We start from the raw sequence: 21148 nt of genomic DNA on the forward strand, positions 1-21148 counted from the left end.
ACATGTGGCTACTGAGCCCTTGAAATGTGGCTAGTGCAACTGAGGAACTAAAATTTTAATTTTATTTGATTTTAATTCATTTAAGTTTAAAAACAAGCCGTGCAAAATATTTTTCCCTTCATAAAGTGCCACTTCCTATGAGAGCCCTTACCAGATCCTTTTGGTCAATGTCAGCCCTTCCCTGCCCTGCCCTGCCCTCCCTCTCTGGTGTCATCCTCCCAGCACAGCATCACCCTACACACTGCCCATCAGAGGGACTTTGGGTTGCCAATTTTGCCCACCGGCCTGCAAGGTCTAGAGGGCAGGTCCTCTGTGACGGAACTCTCCCACCACCCACCCCTGCCCTGAGCCCATGCCCACAAGGTAAAACCCAAGTCCAAGTGGAAGATGACTGTGAACCAGAGCTGAGCAAGCAACTCCACCCTGCAGAACCTCAGTCACCTCATCTGAAAAATGGGAATGGGGACCCTCAGCCATCTTCCTCTTGGCCCTCTATTACCTCTCTTGCCCCACGGCCCTCGCCTCAGGCTGCTGACGGCTCCTGAGGAAAATGGTGCCATGGTCTGCAGCCTCAATGGGCCGGAGTCCAGCGCACTAGCATTTCCCCTGTGTTTCCCCAGTGGCTGGTTCTTACTTTCTCACCACACTCTTGGCAGCATCCAGTCTGCTGACCACGCCCTTCTGCTTTAAACCCTCCAGGCTCTGCCCACCCCAGGCTGCTCCACCTCCAAAGCATCTCTCTGGAGGGGCTGAGGAGCAGCAGGTGGCTGGACAATGTCAGGGAGCTGAGGCCTCAGGGGCTCTCTCCACTCCTTCCCACCCCACCCCCACCGCCTGGCCATACCAGCCCTGTGGCTTTGCCAACATCATGGAACTCCCTGGGGCCTTGGTTTCCTCCCCTATAAAAAGGGGGTGGCAGGGGCCTCCCTGGTGGCGCAGTGGTTGAGAGTCCGCCTGCCGATGCAGGGGATGCGGGTTCGTGCCCCGGTCTGGGAGGATCCCATGTGCCGCGGAGCGGCTGGGCCCGTGAGCCATGGCCGCTGGGCCTGCGCATCCGGAGCTCCGCAACGGGGGAGGCCACAGCAGTGAGAGGCCCGCATACCGCAAAAAAAAAAAAAAAAAAAAAAAAAAAAGGGGGTGGCAATCTCTGCCTCTTCAACTCCTCCTGAAGCCAATGCAAGAATGCAGGGAGCTATAGAGGGAGGATGGGAAAGGGCAGTAGGGAGCACCACACTGTACTGCTCCCAGGCAGTTTGCTGATGTGAGCAAGGGCACTTCTGCCCACCTCTCTGCCCAGCCATATCCACTCTCAGTGATGCAGGGCGGGGTCAGGCAGGGGCTCTGCTTGTTGCTTGAGTCTCTCAATCTTCCCAATCCTGTAAGCTTTCGGGACCATCAAATCCAGACCACAGGCTGGATCACCTCCCAAGTCTTTCTGGGGATCAGGGCTCAATCATAAATTCCAAAACTGAAAGGATCTCAAAGATCATCCAATTCTGCATCTGACTCTTGACAGTCTTATACAGCAGCCCAGCAAATGGCCACCTAGGCTCTACTAACATACCTCTAGTGACAAGGCACTCACTACCTCCTGAGGCAGCCCCCTTTGGCCATAGACCACTCGCATATTTACAAAGTTATTTTTTACTCTGAGCTGAAATCTATTCTGCATCTGCCACACACTGGCCTTTGAGGCCACACAGCAAAGTCTCATTCCTCTTGCCCTCCATGTCAGCCTTCCAAGTATTTGAAGGCAACAATCCAGTCCTGCTCATTCTCCTCTTCTTGGTACCAAAACACCCCTAGAGCCTTGAGGTATTCTCCAAATACCTCTCCATCCGGGTTATACCCATCTGGACACATCCCAATTTGTCACTGTCCCTCTTAAAGGTCAATACCACAAATGAGCCACAGCCTTCAGGAAGGATCTGCCCAGCACAAAGCAGTCTAGATGAACAACACTCACATCTTGACCACTCTTACACCTTCTCAAGCAGCTTGAGAGGCTAAACAGTGACCACTGATCAGAGGCCGAAAGCCAACAGAGCACTCAACAAGCACGGTGACACAGTCCCCCCAGTTCAGGACCTGTGTGTTTGACGGTAAACATCAAAGTCAATGTTTTTCTCTCTTCAAAACTCTCTGCCTGTATCCCTCAACCTCTGAGGGAGCCTCACATACCCTCCCCTCCACATGATCAAACACAGCAGGCCCCAGCTTGGGCACATCTGCTGTGAGTCCAGGTGACAAGGGGAGAAAAGATGACACCATCAACCCCATAAACCAACAGAGATGGTAGGCCCACTGCCTCCTGCAGTACCCAGTACAGCAACCCTGAGTTAAAGACTTCCAAAAAAAACAAACAAACAAACAAAGGGCTTCCCTGGTGGCGCAGTGGTTGAGAGTCCGCCTGCCGATGCAGGGGACACGGGTTCGTGCCCCGGTCTGGGAAGATCCCACATGCCGCGGAGTGGCTGGGCCCGTGAGCCATGGCCGCTGAGCCTGCGCGTCCGGAGCCTGTGCTCCGCAACGGGAGAGGCCGCAACAGTGAGAGGCCCACATACGGCAAAAAAAAAAAAAAAAAAAAAGACTTCCCACATCTGCTCCGAGTGTTGGGGCGTGAGGGGGCGGAGAGGTGAGGCAGGTTCCAGAAGCCGTGACTCATCCCCCATGTACTCCACAGCTCCAAACAGAGGCCATGGGTCCAGCTCCTGCATGGCCTGGAGCCCACACACCACAGGCCAATCCACAGCTGGGCCGACTCAATTTTCTAGTTACAGATCTTAAGTACTTAGGCATGTGCTCGTGAGAACATACATCCCTTACAGGGAGCCGAGAAAGGGAATTGTGCTGAGGAACAGAATAATTGAATCAAGATTTCTGTCACCCTGCTCTCAGCCCCTAGACTACAGCCCTTTTTTTTTTTTTTTTCCTTTCCTGACAAAGGTTTTACAGACTCCCAGGGGTCATTTCTCTTCTCAAACCCATTAATGTCAGCCCACTGGCAGCCTATCCAGGGAAAGGAGACCCAGGTTAAGGTGGGCCCATGTCCGGGACAGAGGCGGCCAGCTCCCGAGGCCCGGGTGGCACACCGAGGGTTGAGAAAAACCAACAGGGAGGATTGCCATCTATTTAATCCCGGGGAGGCCCCCTGCACTCCTTCCTTCCAGGCCCAAGGACAGAGATGAGAATATTATTCACTTCCTCAACGCCCCCCCATCACCGTACTGAAGGCCTTCTGAAAGAGGTGTGCTCAGACCCTCGGAGAGCCCACTCGCTGACCCTGCCACCCCATGTGTGCCCCTCTCACTTTGCCCAGCCCCTCCCTCTCCCCTAGGCCTCCCCCCAAAAGGGGACACTGCTGCTGTGCTCATACCCTCCACACCCTGCCCTCTGGGCATCACAGCTGCAAATGCAAGGGCTTCTTAGAGGCCGCAAAGCACAGGCCCCAAGGACTCTGCCAGGCCCGCCTTTCCCACCAAAGGGGTGAAGATGGGAGGAGGCCTGCGAGAAGTCCAGTCCCAGCCGGGGCCCTCTTCCTCTCCCGGAGGGCTCAGCCCCTTCCCTGTGGTCAGGACGGGACTGGGCTGGGCCAGACGCCTCCAGCGCTCTGCAGGTAAGGGGTGCTCGGAGGGCGTCTGTGCTTCCGCCCCTGACTGAGGGCCTGGAAACAGATCCCACAGATCCGATTAGGCCCATTCCCGACGGGCAGCGCCGGCGTCTCCTACCTTCGTCTCTCTTGCGCTTGTTGGTGTCGGCGCTGGGGGACGTGATGCCCAGGATGCCGCTGATAGAGTAGGAGGAGCCGGCTGAGTCCGTGCTCACCGAGGACACCTGCGTCACGGAGCCGGTGGACACTGCGCAGAGGGAGAAGTTGGTCAGGGCCCGGCGGGAGGCTGGGGGGCGGTGCCGGGGAGGAGGGAGGTCGGCTCCCGCCTTCGGGCCAATAAAAAGGCACGCCCCCTACAGGGGGCTGGTGCGTCTGAGAGAGAGCGGGGCGGGGCAGGGCAGGTGTGTGCTGAGGACCCTCGCCACAGGGCAGCGGCCAAACCTGGGCAATGAGAGTAGCCCCGAAGAGAACTGACACTACAGAAGGGAACACGGGCACCAGTTCAAACCCCAGCCTGTCCAAGGATGCAGGAAGCAGGGGGATGGAGCAGAGAAACGGGGGAGCTGGGGCCCACCACCAGCCAGTGCTAGAAACGACCTACTCGTTAGGCAGGCTCACTCCCTACTTACAAATCCACCCATCCACGCAGACATAAATATCTGCACACTCATACACAGAGCCAGCAAAGCACCAAATGCAGACTGTCTTTTTATAGTTCCTCGCTGTCTTTTCTCCTTCCACTTTACCTGGATTTTAATATTTTATATTAATTATATAATATTAATATACTATGTTATATATATTGATTTATAATAATGATAATTTTTTCTGAGAACTTACTCTGTGCCAGGCATTCAGGCATCATCTCATTTAATTCTGAGAACAAACTTATAAGCTAGGTCACTGGAAAGGTAAGGGAACCAAGGCTCAGAGAGGTAAGTGACTTGCCCAAGGTCACACAGCTAATAAGAGGCAGAGTGGTGACTGGAACCCAAGAACTAAAGTCAACCCCTATAGTAATCTGCTCCTCACTAATGAATAATGAAAAACAATAGTATGCTTCACGTTCATAAAGTGCTTTTCATTTGATGCTTGCAATAACCAAGAGTGCTGTTATTCATCCGCATTCATCAGGTGAGGAAACTGAGCCTCCACACAGCGAAGTGACTGGCTCAAAGTCATCTAGCTAACAAGCCGTAGCACCAGGGCTCAGCCTTGGTTCTACTGACTTAAAGTCTAAATTTCTTCCGCCCAGAAGTGTGGGTTGGTGACTTATTGTGACTGAGACCAGGTATCTAAGTTCCTAAAAATAAGAATGGGGGAGGGGAGGTTTGTGCAAGTTTCACGTTAACTCCTGGCCCCAGCATCCAAGGGGGAGACCTGTCGGTCATCAGGGTCCTCTCAAGCCGTGCAGCTGAACTTCCATTTCTGGGCTGTGGGAATTCTTTCTTGGTTCATTAACACCTACAGACCAATCTCAGACACATTTCCTTCGGCTATAACTAGCTGGAGGCAGGTGGAGCTGCTTTTGACTCTTAAGTGTAGGAAATTACTAGAAATGGTGGTGATCGGTTGAGAAGCTGTTTGTTGCTTTCCTTGGAGCACATCCAGCTCTTGCTCCTACAGACCTAAAGGGAGCAGTGCCTTTCTTCTCATATTTGAGTTTGATTTTAGACCTTCCTTAGGAGACACAGAAGTAGAAATCGTTAACTTCTCTTTTCCTTCACCAGAAGAAGCTCCTCAAAATAGATTTATGCAAATCTCACAACCTTTTCTGTGTTAAGGTGCAAAGAACAGAGGAAGAAAGAATCTCACCAGTCATTCGGTACTTTAAACAACCACCACATATAACCAAGGCTCACCACGTTGCTGACAGAGCCGATGACACGTGTTTCAACATTTTGTAATCACACTCGGCTCAAAAGACTCAGGTTCCAATTCTGGCTCTGCCACTTACTGGCCATGTGACCTTGGGCTAGTTATTTCATCTCTCTAAAGCTTCCATTTCCTTACTCCTCATTAAGTTAATAAATTATAAGGGGCTGTACACAAATAAGATACGAATTTTATACAAATTTCTGAGATAAGGCATTCTGCTGACTGTCAAGTGTAATTATTCCTCTTACCCAATTGAAAGAATATTATCAGTTACCCTAAGTTTGATATTCCTTGCTATGTGACCTGAAATAGTTAAAGCTGCAAATGAAATCCCAGCCACAAACACTTCCCCAGAAAGCTCTCCTAAACCCTCTTCACTCCAGCTCAACAAAGCTGATCTTTCCCTCCCTTCTGCTCCCACAGCACCCTGTACTTTCTTCTTGAGCCTGATCTCAGTGTTTTGCAGACTTCTCTTTGTTTATTTTCCCCCATTAGACCGAGAAGCCCTTGAGAAGGGGGATTTTGTCCTACCTTCCTTATAACGTTAGTCTCCACCACCACGGGCTGCATAGCAGGGGCTTAGCAAACGCTTTTTGGATGGATTACTAAATGAAGAATTATTTTATGGAAGGGAAGAATTCTGTCTTACCTTTATTCAAAGAAGCAACCATGAAGATTCAGAGACCTCAGAGAGCAGTGGGTTTGTGGCCCTTGCTCCACAAATGGGGAAACTGAGGTTCACAGAGGTGAAGGGGCTTAACACGGTTCACTGGTTGACTTAATGACAAAGCTGGAACTATAAGCCAGGCCTCTGCCTGTCCCCCATCACCATGGGGAGTTCAAGTTTTCAGTCAAAGAAGGAGCAACAAAGGGTACACAATCTTTGTGTAATTAAGGTGTGATTAAGTGGAATTGACAGGGCCTGTGGCAGCCAGAACCATCAGAGGCTTGCTGAATGGTGGCCCGCTTTCTTATAGTAGAATAAGCTTTCCCCCAACTAACCAGAGGTATTTCCTTTATCCAAAGTGGAGAAATCATACACCTTGTGTAGACACACGTCACTTTCATCTCACGATCTTTGCAGGGAAGGGAAGGCAAGGGAAACTTCTGAACTCCTGGGTAGTAGGAAATATGACTCTTCTCCTTACGAGTCATGGTCACTCTCAGACTTCACCCATGAGTGTCAGAAACCCCACTGGCAGCCCTTGACAGTTCACGGAGCACATGAGATCGAAGCAAGAGAGAGAGAGAAAGAAAGTTTGGGAAGTTTTGCCACATCTTCACTCAAGACTGCAAGTGCACAAAGAATTGTAGAAGGGCTGGTTGATAGAAGAAAAAAACACATTCAAAACTACTTACTGACTAATGATGCAGAAAATGTTATGAATAAGTATCCCTTTCTTGATTTATTACTTTAATTATCTGACATTCTATAGACCCCCATTAGTGGATTTTTTTTTTTGGCTTAGATTTCAATTTTCTGTCTCATGGTGAAAGCTATTTATCATAATAATCAGTAAAATTCAAAACCTTTTAGCAGTATTTATAAAATTCATTTACCAGGTTCAGCCCTTGGAGAATGACAAAGAAGGCGCATTAGTACGTGTGCCCAAGTGTTTTATGCAGAATTATCTGTCCATAAGAATGATTAAAAGTTCTTTAGAGTATTTGGAGCCCATTAGATTTTTAAATTTTTTTTTGAAAGTTCTTACCTATGCTGTGACTGGAAGCTGGGACCGGTTGGTTGGGTGGCTGCTGTACTTTTGTCCGGATGATCCTGTGAACAGTTGGGAAAAAAAATAATGGCTATTTACCATCATGGAGGAGAAGAGATCTCAACTAGCGATGCCAGAAACCCATATCCAGCTGGGTCGTGGGTCAAGCTGGGGCAGAAGTGGGGGCGGATTATGAACCCAGGTCCCGAGTTGGGGGTTTGGAAGAATTATAGATTAGTTCCAACTCAGCCCCTACCTCCCTGGGTGTCTTTGGGTAACTTGCACCCCTCTCTGGGCCTCAAGTGCCTCTTCTGTAGGAAGAGATTGATGCGTTAATATTACAAAGAGGCATCCCATTCTTGGAGCAGCTTCAGCTCCATAAGGAACTCACTGAGTGAGTTAGAAAGTTCCATCCCTTTCCTGGACCTCAACCTCCCATCTGTGGAATGAAGGCACTGAACCAGGTGACCTCCCTGTCCCCTGGCAGCTCTCACACTCTGGTTTCTCTGCCTTAGAGATCCACAGGAAAAATAACATCCCTGCCCATCAGAAATTATCAAGGGGGTAGGGGGAGGGATGTGAATGTTGCTACAAAACTAGAAAGGGTTAAAGTGCTGCCAGGAGAGGCCTGGCTTGGCTTTGCTAAGAGGAAGCCTGAATTATACAAAACAGTGGAAGCCTCTATGGGGCTGGGCGCCAGGGCTGTCCTGGACTGTCTTTCCAGAGACCGTGCTCCAGTTCTAATATGAACTGGATTGTGACCCTGGGCAAGTCCATTCCATTGACGGCCTTGGTACAATGAGGGAGTTGGAACAGACCAATCTTTGCTTACTTTAAGTAACCGAATCCTTTTTGGAAAAAAAAAAAAATCTTATGGAAAAGTCCAGTGTATAAAAAGGATAATAGCAGCAGTGGCTTCCCTTTGCTACCTGGCAGCTCTGATGTCCTTCTGCAGAAACTTGGGCTCTGAGAAGCTTAGTTTGTAACTTTCCAGCTGGGACAACTTGTGAGGCCTCCACGAGACCCCAAGCCCGATGTATCGTACAGCAGCTGATCAGGGCCAGGCCAAAAGTCCCTTTTGGGCCTGCAAGAAAGTTCCTTCCCTGGCACTTGGGAGAAGGATAGGTGGTAATAAAATGTGCAACTTCTTTGGAAAAGTTCTATTCCAGTCTCCAACTATGACCTTCTCCGGATGCGCAGGCCCAGCAGCCATGGCTCACGGGCCCAGCCACTCGGCAGCATGTGGGATCTTCCCGGACCAGGGCACGAACCCGTGTCCCCTGCAATGGCAGGCAGACTCTCAACCACTGCGCCACCAGGGAAGCCCCAACTATGACCTTTTAAAATAACATTTATTAGAGTTTTTCCTAATTATGAAAGTACTTTGTGTTCATTGTAGACTATTTGGACAACAGGTATAAAGAAGACATCTAAAACCACATTTTGGTATATTTCCTTTATGCTAGCATTCCTGTTCATATTTGGAAATATCCATTTCTTCTTAACAAAATCAGGATTAAACCATGTATACAGTTTTATGTCCTGCTCTTTTCATTCAGCATTATATAAGGAGTTTTTTCACATTTCAGACCATTCTTTCTGGAAGCTCTTTTCAAGCTGCACTGGTCTCCAGCTTGTGCACAGGGAAAGGAAGAACAGAAGTGTCTCCTGAACTTCATTGGGCCAGGTCCCCTGACCTCTGTGATCTCACAGCTCAGTGCTGGGCACTGAGGGTGCTCAGTATCCTCAGCTGATAGCCTGGAATGGATGTTTGTGTTCACACCACAGCCTAGCCACAGGCCCTCTGGAGCCATGGCCACTTGAGCTCAGCATAGGGCCTTTTGCCATTTTCTGATGAGTCAGCATATGTCCTGCCTCAAATATACTGAGCATTTTTTTGTTTTCTCCAATATTCAAATAATTTATTTTGACTAAGAAAACATGGAGTGTATTAACAAAGACCTGGGATTGAGGCAGTCTTTTTGACTACCTGGAATTAAGCTAGCATCTGACCTAATTTTGGATTTTTCTGTGGGTCACCTTCTCTGTATACATGTATGTGTGTCTACAGAGATATAGCTAGATGTGTGAATATACGGATATGCCAGATTTAAATATAGTTTATCTATATTATGGTTTATGTATATACAAACATATGGTAAAATATTAATAGATTGTAACTATTTCCTGTTGAAGTCCTGTATAAAGTCCTAACTTTTCAAAGCATTGTCTTGCCATTAACTTTCTACGTAAGCAAAGAAAATTATGTTTTCCTTATTTTTCTTTAAAAATATTTATAAATCATTGGTAAAACATTATCAATTTTTATAAATCATTGACAGGCAGCTGCAGCGGCGTGAAAAGGCTCCAGATCCGGACATCTAGAGTTTGAATCCCAGTTTTGCTATTTGCCAGCTGTATAATGTTGGGTGAATTTCTTACCCCTCTGTACCTCAATTTCTTCATCTGCAAAATGAAGCTAAGAATCATTCCTGCTTCATAGGGTTATTACAAGGATTAAATTAATTAAGTACGTAGAACAGTGGCTGCTGCATAGTAAATTCTCGATAAATGTTAGCTGTTGTTATTTTCACTGGTATCTTCATAAAGATTAATGACCAGCTTCAACCTTTAAAGGTTCATATTTTCCACAAACGCCTTAAAAACACATGGGATCCCCCTGGGAGCTGGGGAGGGGAAGGTAGCCATCCCCATACCCTATTTTAAGGCTGTAGTGGGGCTTTCCTTTATAAGGAGGACTTGAATCTTAGGGAACCCTCCAAACCCATCCCCAGAGATAGAAATTTTGCCCATCTGCTTGTAGCAGCTGCCAAGAAAAGAACAAAGAGCATCATTTTCCATTGAGAAGAAATGGGAGTGGGAAGAACAAGACTATAATTGAATCATAACAATTTAAAAAAAATTAAAAATTCAAAAATTAACATCAGGACTCATCACAATAAGAGCCATGCTCTGGACCTGTTCTAAACCAGAGACATTCAGAGCTAATTGACAGTCAGCGCTAAGAGGTGCAACCTTTACTTTGCTGAGCATGAGCATGACCTTGGATGCCATATGATCATCCTAGATGGTCCAATGGAGAAGGAAGCTCAGCAATCAAAGAATTCCTATAAATGAGGAAACTAAAGCCCAGAGTGCTCAAATGACCTGCCCAAGGTCCCACAGCAAGTCAGCTCCCATGCCCGAGCACTTTTCTTTGAGCCACATTCAAAGGAAGCAGTACCTCTGCTAAATACTGCCTGTATGAGGCATAAAGCCTATTTGGATTCAAAATCCATTTAGAGTCCGAAGATTCAAAGTCCGAGGAACTTTAGACATTACAAGCATTTGTAAGGATCCCTTTTCAACATCACCCCCGCTGCTTTGAAAGGCTAGGTCTTCTCACCCACACCCCAGCCACCACCTCCCCTACACCACATACAAAATTCCACTGAAAGAGAAAATCATGGGGCCTTAGAAAAAGAAATGGGGCTATAAGACTGAAAGAAATACCCACGTCTACCTCACTGATCAAACTACCATCTTGCAGTAAGAATCCTGGGCCATCAGCTGTGTTAAGAATCCTGAAACCAAGAGACCAACTAGGCCAAGCTGGGAGAGGATCCACAGGTGACACTCACACCTGCGGCTGATGTGGAGAAGAAAGAGGGAAGGGATGAACGATCCCAGAAGGCTTGTTGCCTAAGTCAGGATGAAGAGCAGGGTTTACAAATGGTCATCCCCAGGCCACATCCATCCCTGGACAAGTTTTGTTTGGCCTGCACAGTATATTTATTTTCATTTGAATTAGTTGCCAGTATTGGTAAGTTGGGAGCGTTTACATAAATACGTGGATTTCTAGCTTCTCTTGAAAAATCAGAACACCCAGAATACTGGCCCCGCATCCTCACAGGACAACCCCTGGTTGGTACTAAATAGAGCTGCCCCTCTAAGCTGGGAATGTCACTTGGCCCCTGGTTTAGAGCCTCGGGACTGGAACAGACGAAGAAGGAAGACTCCGTTCCACCCGGCATTGGGGTCAGCTCTAAGACAGTCACCTCCAGCTGTCTCAGGCTGGATTCCAACAGCCTTCATGCAGGTTGTGCAACACCCCAGCATGTATTTGTCCTTAAGAAGCCATATAAACATGACACTTTGTGTCCCAGGGAATCTCCCACAAGCCTAGCAGAACTGGTTCAGTGTTGCTTCACCCCATGTCAGCCATGGTTTCCCAGGCAGGATCCCCAGAAGGCAGCAGGAAGGCACACACTTCTGGGGGAGAAGGTGGAGACGGCCCTGCCGCCACCAGAGCAGCTACAGATCCAGACACCCTTCCCTCCCTAGATGTCTGAAGTATTGGAATAGTGAGACGTTGCCTCCTGGGGAAGCAGGGGCTGGGAGAGGGAGCTATGGACTCTCTTACACATTTGCAAGACAGTCATTTAGAAGCTGCATCTGTTTGAATGCAGTGGGATCTTTACATGGAAAATAAAACTGTGCGCTGGGATGGCTCAGGCTTTGTAGGTGCAGGGTTGGGGGGTGGATGCAGCAACACAAGACTGTCCCGCACTTAGTTTATTTGCATTGCGCAGTCTGTTGCTAAAGACACCAAAGAGCTCTCACTGAAGAATGTGGTGAGGAACCAGAGAGTGCTCCCGGGAGAAGCCCCAGAGAGGAGCACAGAAAAGGGCTATAGATCACAGAGGAAGCCTGCAGATAGGCAGCAAAACATACAGGCTGTGAGGCTCAGGAATGGAATGGGAATGCAGTAGGGATGGCTGTTTGCCCTTCCTTGTCTCTCTCCTCACAGATCTTCAGTTCTGTCCTGCCAGAGTCCTACTGGAGAGTGGTGGAAAGAAACATCCCTTCTCTTACCATCAGGGAACCTGGGCCCTACTCCCACCTCTAGCTCAAAATCATTGTTCCTGTGCACTCCCCATCTGGGCCTTAGTTTCTATACCTGTCACAGGAGAGAGTTAAGCTTTGAGGGCTGTAGGAGACCACAGATGTGGCAGCACCTTAGAGGTACAGCCGGTGGAGCCACCGGGCCACCGTTATGTTCTGGGACACCCAGGTGGCCCCTGAGGCTAGCCATGGCCCCAGCAACTAGCAGTCTGACCCTCCACACAGCACGGCTCTGGGCACAAAGCATCAGTTGAGCCACGATTTCCCTGGACACTCTTTCAAGTACCCCCTTCACAGCCTTCACCACATCTGTAATCACTGTGCTCTATTTGCTTCATATGTTTCTTTCAAATCACTTACTTTTTGACTTGGACTTATTTTATAAAGCAATATTAGTTCTTTACCATAAATGAGGGGGATAGTTCATAAAATTCACACTCACTGGTTTCAAGTGCTAGCTACATTTTTCTAAAGTACATTAAAATAACTTCATCACAAAACAGTTTTCCTCCTTGTATGACAGAAGATAGAAGTTGGGGCCCTGAAAATGATTTATGCTTGTCCCGCAAAGGCATTTTCTCACTGACATTAGTTGCCACTGTTTAAAGATATAGAGATTTCATATACACAAACGTACAAATACATGCACACACAAGTCCTAGTTTCTGGCTCCTCTTTGAGAATGGAAAAAATATCTGGCTGCCACCAGGCCCACATTCCTGGCAGCTTTCAGCTAGAGCCAAGAGGCAACTGCCCCTTCAATAGAGCTTGTGTTCCTAGTTTGCCATAGACCGACCTTCCCCTGTTGCCTTATGCCTGGGCCACTTCCCTTGTTGCATCATCTGTCTGACCCCATATTGGCATTAAGGTTTGTGACCCCCACGGGCAACCTGAGGTATCTTTCAAACCACATGTATAACCTAGATTGAAAAATCTCGGGGCCTCCAGTGCCTGACCACCAGTTTGCTAGAGGCTCCTCTGCAGAGCATGCTGACTACTCCTTCACTGATCTCAGCAGAGCAGGCCTCACTCCATGTTAGGGCTTTTGGAGACACAGGTAGGCAGAAAAGTCATGTTGCTTTGTGTCATGGAAATCTTTCAAAGAGCTGGCAGTAGGGGACTCAGAAAGCACATGGAGCCACTCATAAGCCAGAAAAGAACAGGAGTGATGCCCCTCAAACCCACCACAATAATTGCTACCTCTCCAGCAATTCTGTACCTAAGGCAGGCTGTCCAGACTTCTCAGTGAAGGCCAGAGTCCCTCCCTGGACAAGGAGCCCCTCTAGAACAGAGACTAAGAGACCATATGCCTGATTCCCCTCTCTCTTCATCGCACCTTGAAGGATGTCAGAGCCAAGGTAAAGGTTTGCTGAGAGAAGAAACAAAAAACAGGCTGATGTTTTATGAAATAGCAGGACTCAAAACACCAACATGGAAAATCACACAGTGATTCTGTGCATTTGAGTCATCACAGAAGGAACAATGTCAGGACCAGAAGGGGATCTGGTCTGATCACCTCAGTTGCTGGGGGTGAGGGATCCCCTAGGCCCAGACAGGCTCTGCACTGACAAGAGCAGGGCGTGGCCTTGGAGAAATGGGAACTGTTCAGGTTTTCAGTCTGCTGGCTTCCTTTTTCTTTGTGGGTTTTAGAGAACAATCATTTCTGTCATTCCACAACTTCATCCTTGACTTTATGGGTTTCAGTGGAGTTGAGACAGCACCATCTATGGTAGAAAACTTTCCTTCAGGAATTCAGTTTTGAAGCTCTGAGAGTTCTGCTGGATGTACTCTGGACCAGACTGGAAAAAAGAAGGAGCTCCCAAGAAGATCCCCAGCCTGGTACTCATGGTATTTTTCTGGATCTTTCTCCCCACCGGTGAGAGTCAGGGCTACTGGGGAGAGGGCAACCCCCTAACTCCACAGCATCTTAGCATCCTGGATGTCACTCTTGGAAATCACAGACCCACATCAGCACCACCAAGGTCCTGGGCTCTCAGAGAGAGGAAGAGCTTTGTCAAGGTCACACTGAGTTTGTGGCAGAGCTGGCACAAGAGCTAAAATCTCTCAACTGCAAGTCCGGGCTCCGTTCCCCACACTCAATAGCTCAAACTCTGCACAAACTGGAGGCTGGGATTTTCCTCCTGGGAAGCCCTGAGGTGGGCCAGTGCCAACCTTGAGGATGGGCTTGCAAGGAAGTGACATTTGTGAAGGCCTAACAGGACAATTCACTGTGTGGTGCTTCACATGCAGAGGCAAGTGGTGAAGGGAGTGATGGAAATGACTCTGGGCTCAGAAGAATCTGCAGCAGCCAGAGTGTTGGCATAGCCTCCTCTCCCTGGGCTGAGGACGCCTGCCCACTTTGGAGAAAAGAGAGGGTGATAGAGCGATCCATTCAGCCCCGTTAGCATCCCTCCTGTCTGATAACTCCTATGGAGACTTGGTGAAAGGAGAGGCCGGATCTTCAGGAAAGGCACATGCAGAGCCCCCAGTATCCCCACCCCACCCAGACCCCTAGCCTCCCACAGGCACCAGCCCCTCACCTGTTGATGGAACTGACGCTGGGCACCGTGTCATTGTCACACACCCGTTCCGCCAGCAGCCGGTCCCTGATCTCCCAGGCAAACATGGTGGGATTTTGGCGTTTATACTCAGCGATTTTTTCCACCACTTTGGGTGTGGCAACCTTTGGTTTGGATCCTCCAATTACCCCAGGCTTGATGCTCCCCGTCTCATAATACCTAGGACCCAAGGAGAGAGGAGCTTAGCCATGAGAGACCTGGAAAATGGCTGTTGGTAACAAAATAATGGATTACTCTGTCCAGGAAACGTCCAGACCTGTGCTGTCCAGTACGTACCCACTAGCCATATGTGGCTTTTGAACATTTAAAATGTGGCTTGTTTGAATTGAGATGTGCTATAAGCATCAGATACACAGCAAGTTTTCAAAACTTAGCACAAAAAAAAGTTAAAATCTCATTAATGATTTTTCTATTGGTTACATATTGAAATGATCACCTTTTTAATATATTGGGTTAAATAAAATATAGAATTAAAATTAATTGTACCTGTTTCTTTTTCCTTTTCTAATGTACTATACTACTAGAAAATTTTAAATGTCATGCATGGCTCACATTACATTTCTATTGGACAGCGCTGGTCGGAATGCTCTGCGTTAATTAATTAATTCTGTCACATTTATCTACCATTGACAGTTTACAGAAATCTTTCAATTTGGTTTTCCCCTTTGATCCCCACAACACTTCTAAAGCACATAATTTTGAATTTCTAATTTCTAAAGCACAAAATTCAGTTTTGAATGAGTGAACGAATAAACAAATAGGTCTCCATCTACAGATATAAACAGAGATCCATAGAGGTTAAATGGCTTGCCCAGGGTCACTCAAGACCCAGTGGCCAAACTAGGACTGTGGCCCAGCCTCCTGAGCTACAATTTCCCCCAGAAAGCTGCCCTGTGCCTTTAATTTGCCAGCTCTCCCATCCCCTAGTAGACTCATTCTGTGAAACTGTTCCTCAAAGTGCAACTTCTTTTTCCATAAGAGATAAACAAGAACTCTGGTGTAAAATTTAAAAGAGTGTTGGATTACAGAATTAACTAGAAATATGAGTTACGTATAAGTCAAAACCCAAGCAATCAGAAAAACAAACAAACAAACAAAAACACCCAACCACAAGTCACCGCAGCTCTTCCAGGGACCGTCCCTGAGGTAAATCACTGTTTCCAAGGACATTTCCACGCTATCAGCTCTTCCTCGTTAATGCAAATAGGATGTCAGAGTTTTACAGTAAAACCGAGACCAGGGAAAAGAGTGCCACGAAAGAATATTTCAGGGGAAAAAAATTACTTGATTCCTTTTCTGAATCTGAGCCTTCACTGGACGTCTCTCTCAACATTTACAGAGGAATTCTTGACTTCCTCTTGCAAAGATTATCTTGCAGTTGAAAAAATTTTTTAATGAAAAAGACATTTTAGAAATTGCTGGAAAATTTTAAACCTAACAAGAGTTTATAATAGGTAAGGGAAAGCGGTGATTCTCCCATGTGATGGGTGGGAAAGGTAACCCAGAACAATGCCTGGTTACATTTAAAGAGATGCTTCTCAGCTTGGGTAAGTCTGGTTAGGGCCAAGTTCGTGAACATTCTAGAAACAGATGAAATAATTTGGGACCAGTGATGTGGATGTGCAAATTCTGTTTTTCACTAAGAAGAGTGAGTCATGTACAAATTTGGACCATAAAGCAAAACTCAATCTGTGCTCTTTAGTTCTCTAATTGCTAAAAGTTTGTTATTAGTCACAAATAGGTTTTAGGAATATCCAAGAAAATACTTTTTTGCCAAAAGTCTAAAAAAAGTATCTAAATCAAAGCACACGGCAATCTCTGCAGATTCAGCAGATCCTTTCAACTTTACAATAGAAAAATATCTGTTACTATCAACACAACTCATTATTTAGTCACAGTGCCTTAAAGTTTAGAGTCTTCCTTGAATTATCTTCATCCTCACACCAATCCTGAGAGGCCAGTATGGTTTTATAGAAGGGAAAACTGATGATCAGAAGATCAAGTACCTTGCCCAACTCCCTTCTGGAACTTAGAAACAGTCCTGGGCTTTCAAACCTGACTCTGAATCCAGTGCTCTTTGCACTAGAACAAGCTGCTGCTTTAGTTGTAAAAATTAAAATAATACTAATACTACTAATAATGATCCCATGCAACTGTAGAGAGCTTTACTGTTTACCAGGCATTTCCATATGCATCTTGTCACTCATTCACTCACTTAATCAACAGTCACAGAGGGTCTGTTAGGACAGGCACTATCTTGGGGCGGGGGTTCAGACACACAGACAACCCTGCACTCAAATGTGTTAGCTGAATGGGACTGCAGTATTCACGCAGAAACTCTGCGAGGGTGGCAGGATGAAACCTCACCCCCCAGCACTTGTCCTGCTTGTATGGCTGTGGATGGCAGTGCCCATGGCTCTCCATCCATCCCACCTTAACACGGCCAACCATAGGAGGCTACGGTCTTGACACAAGAGGTCTCCGTCTTCCTTTTGACACATGGGCCAGGCACTTAGAAGGTAGCCCTGTCACTCCAGAAAACCCCAACTGGCAACTGTGTCAGACTAAATAACCGCCCTTTCATCTCAGCAAAACAGCCATGCAGCACTTTGGCTTATACACAACCAACAAGACGAACAATAGCCACTAACACACAATGCAGTTCGGCGCAAAGAACGTTAGTTTGAGAGTAAAGAGGTGTAGGTGCCAGTCAGTGGCTCCGATACTAACTCGCTGTGTGACCCTGACCAGCTCAACCTCTCTGGGCCTCAGTTATCCCATTTATATAATAAGGGGAGGATGTTCGCCCTGCCTACCTTGCAGGGCTGTTGTGAAGACAGAAATGCAGAATGGTTAAGAAAAAGCTTTGTAAAACATAAAGAGCACATGTTGCGGATTAAAATCCTCTGAGTGTTTACTACTGTGTAACATACGACCCAATTCCAAATGGCCTGAACCTCCCAGCCAGGCTCCAGTGAAAGAAGACAACAGCCCAGCTTTCTGGGTGGATTTAAATGGGTCTCACATGCCACCGGGCTGTGCCCCTCGAGCCCCTCCAGAGCCTTGAGCTCTGCGGACTGAATGCCCATACTCCTGGCAGACCGCCACCTTCCCGAGATGACTCTGCCTGCCCCAGGGATTCTGCCACAGCCACCACACACCACACGCTCTCAACAATCTGTCACCCTGTGTGTGCCCATCAAATTCTTCGGTGCCCGGAAAAAAAAAAAAAAAATCAGTGGATGGAACAACCCCAGTTCAGAAATTCCCAGTCACACTGTTTTAGGGCTGAACTTGTTTCTTAAAAGGCAGTTCTAATTAGAGTGACATTTTGTCCACTGTGGTTCTTAGTTATGAAAATAATGAGCTATGAAATTCCAATTTATTGTTGACAACTTAAACGGCCAGGCACCGGAGCGGCGTGTAACTTCCGAGTGCCACTCTACCTAGTGACAAATCTATTCCGGGCCGCGGGAGGCTGCCGGCTGGGCTTGGGAGGGTCACTGTCTCTCTCCTTCAGTCCCCCAGGGGAGACATGGAGGGCTCCCAGGCACCAGAACATGAGGACCTGGCATCTGGATGTCCCCTCTGAGAAGGGCTCAGCATCTTGCCCTGAGAAGATTTCAAATAGCAAGCAAAATGTCGGCTCAGCAAAGACATCTCAGCAAAAACAAAGGAAAGGCCTCTTTTTTCTCTCTCTCTCTACCTCCGTACAATGAGAAGCCTTCCCAAGAAGATAGCTAAGATTCACTCAGAGATGGTCTAAAATATTTTTCTTTTCTCTCTTTCTATCTTGTCTTCATTTCTCTTTCTGTTTCTCTCTCTTTTTAAATCAGTCCATTTCTTTTCTGTTTTGTTTTTTCTTTCTCTTCTCTTTGTCTCCCTCTCCTCTAGTTTTTTTCTTTTTCCTTCGACTTTCACTCTCATTCTCCTGCCTAAAATCACCATCTAACAAAAACACCACGCTGATGTCCTGACCTTCTCCTTGAACTTGGGCTGGGGCTCGTTTGCTGCTGAGTGCTAAACAGGAGTGGAGTGCACAGCCTCCACAGCTAGAGTGACCTGGGACGGGCAGGGGCATAAGGAATAAACAGGGGGATATGGTCTCTAAAGGGGCTGCCATACCCCTGGCTCTGAAACCTCTTCTCTCGGCCTCCAGCAAGTCTCCTCAAGGTTAAATACTGTTGTTCCCTCCATCTGAGAGGATGTCTTAAATTCCAGCTGATGGAAGGGAAAGAATAAGCAGAACATCACGATGGCACTGACATACTTCAAAATATTTATTTTCTATTCAGGCGCCTGTTCTCAAACCATAACGCAAGCTATAGGCCAAAGGTTGTTTTCTGACCTGGCAAGAGAGATCCTGAGAGAGCATTGACAGCTAAACCCGAGAATGTTCCTGGCTGCCAGGGCAGACCTATAACAACTTCACATGCCTGGAAACACATTTGCGGCTTTGGTTTGGGAGTACAGTGAGATGCAGATGGTCTCGGAGTTCTTAAGGCCTCTTCCCAGCCTGAGTGCTGGCTGACTGGCTAGATGAACCTGAGTCAGTCACTTCGCCCTCTAGATTTGTCTCCTCATCTCAAAACAAGCTTCCCTGGACCATCTCACCCGAGGAAATAAACAGGCGCATTAAGAGGCTGCAGAGCCCTCTGGGAGAATTGGCATTGTTAGTATTTTGCTTGCAGCAAATCGCCGGGTCAAGTGGCACCTTTCAAATGTCAGACTTGAGAGTTAGTGTTTGTTTGGTTTTTTTTTTTCCCTTCTCTAATTTCATATATATTTAGGATGCCTGTCACTATGAAGGAAACAAAACATACAGAAGGAAAACACTACAGCCCCAAATAGTAAGGTAGATGATAACCCAAAACTGAAAATCACAGCTAACTTTTAAAAATGGAATGTGCTTTTTGAAAACATTAAAATGAAACATTGAAGTCTGGTTATGTGATTTTATAACTTGTAGATTTTCCACCCAGCCCTGCTAAGGCCCTGAGCTCACCAAAGATGTGTAGGGGAAATTCCCAAGAACCTCTTACTCGTGGGTTCTTTGGAATAATTCACCAGGCTTTCAGAAAACATGTCACCCTCTTATCTGAGTCACCCCATTCCACAACAGGGGTTTCCTGGGGCTACTTTGAATTGAATGGCCTCAAAAGGGCTTTGCAAACTCCAAAGTGCTATGCATGTGAGAGAAGTGCCACCATGATTCTCACTGTGACACTGCCAGGTTGGACAGCTTCTGGGTCATGTTTTAGGTCATTATTTGAAAAATCAAGGGAAGCCTGAAGCGTCTGCCTTTACCTGCCAAGGATTTTGCTGACACAACCATGGCTGACTCGAAGCTGCCTGGAGATGTCGCAGGGCCTGACACCTTGATGAGCAAGTTCCACTATCCTTTGGCGGACTACATCTGGGAGTGGCCGTCCGTTCACAAAAACCCCCCCAAGCTGATTCACTCCTCCATGTCCTGAAACAGATCAGAAACAAAAGGCAAGGGAAAGGGTGGTTAGAACCAGTCACACAGGAGTAGAAACACTGCTTTGAGCACCCAGAGTCCCTCTGATCAGAAATGGCTGCGGGCTGGCTATCTTGAGCCTGGGGTCTGATCATGCAGGCTACATGAACACCTCAGATTGCTTTTTAAAATTAACCTTAGCCTTTGTCCATCTTCAGCCAGTCAATTGGGCTATTGATAGCAAGCATCTCCATACTATGTTTCCTTTAGTTACTAGCATTTTCTTTTCAATTTTTTTTAACAATGGAATATATGAAGACCTCAAACTATACCAGGGACAGAACTTATTATATACATGATGCTGAGGTCTAAGATAGATCCTAGGGAGAAAATACATTTCAAAATGCATAAAATTTAAAGAGATTTTTAAAAATGAAACTCTTTCCTTTTAACAAATATCTTTAAAAGTGAAAAGGACTGCTCTAAGAGAGCTAGATCTCAGGGGGGCGGATATATTTTTTAAATCAGCAATCTGATTCAAGGGCTAAGGACTTTAAAAAACAATTTTTTTATAGTATCTGCAGATTACTGAGACAAAACCTAACCATTGTCATGATAAAAACCCTTTCTTTAAGAAGGTGCAACTCATACCTCAATAAAGATGGGGAAAAAAACAAACAAACAAAAAAAGGTGAGGCTGACATGCAGACTTGACCACTGTACCCTCTTAGAGCACACGAAAGAAATGGGTCAAAGGATCACATTTCACTCTAGTGTATCAGGATTTGTTATAAAGGAGTTTCCCTGGAATTTTTGGAGTGTTTTGCAATCAACAAGCAGCTTTAAGTTGGTTCAGGGGAAATAAAGAAGCCGGAGAAGGCTTCTGAGTCCCAGGTTTTACAAGGGCTCTGGGATGGATTTTAAGTAAAAAGAGCTCGGGAAAGTATCTCCTGCACCCAATAAGCTCCCTTCTCTTACATCAAGGTCCATCTGGAGGGAA

General features: G+C 46.8%; 1 protein-coding gene across 8 annotated transcripts in view; it reads right to left on the reverse strand.

The window, feature by feature from the left end:
* Positions 1-21148, reverse strand: part of PAX5 (paired box 5) — a gene marked incomplete at both ends in the record, with an annotated part of 186992 nt that overhangs the window by 153569 nt on the left and 12275 nt on the right. For 5 of the 8 annotated variants that reach the window (XM_082643559.1, XM_082643556.1, XM_082643557.1 and 2 more), the window contains 4 exons: positions 3729-3857; positions 7201-7265; positions 14649-14846; positions 19995-20160. In XM_082643559.1, coding sequence (XP_082499685.1) covers positions 3729-3857; positions 7201-7265; positions 14649-14846; positions 19995-20160 — 558 coding nt within the window. The remainder of the gene's footprint in view (positions 1-3728; positions 3858-7200; positions 7266-14648; positions 14847-19994; positions 20161-21148) is intronic. The other 3 variants (XM_082643560.1, XM_082643558.1, XM_082643561.1) reach the window with 2 other exon arrangements.

This window comes from Mesoplodon mirus, assembly GCF_964341445.2.
Source record: "Mesoplodon mirus genome assembly, chromosome: 1".
NCBI classification, from domain to species: Eukaryota; Metazoa; Chordata; class Mammalia; order Artiodactyla; family Ziphiidae; genus Mesoplodon; species Mesoplodon mirus.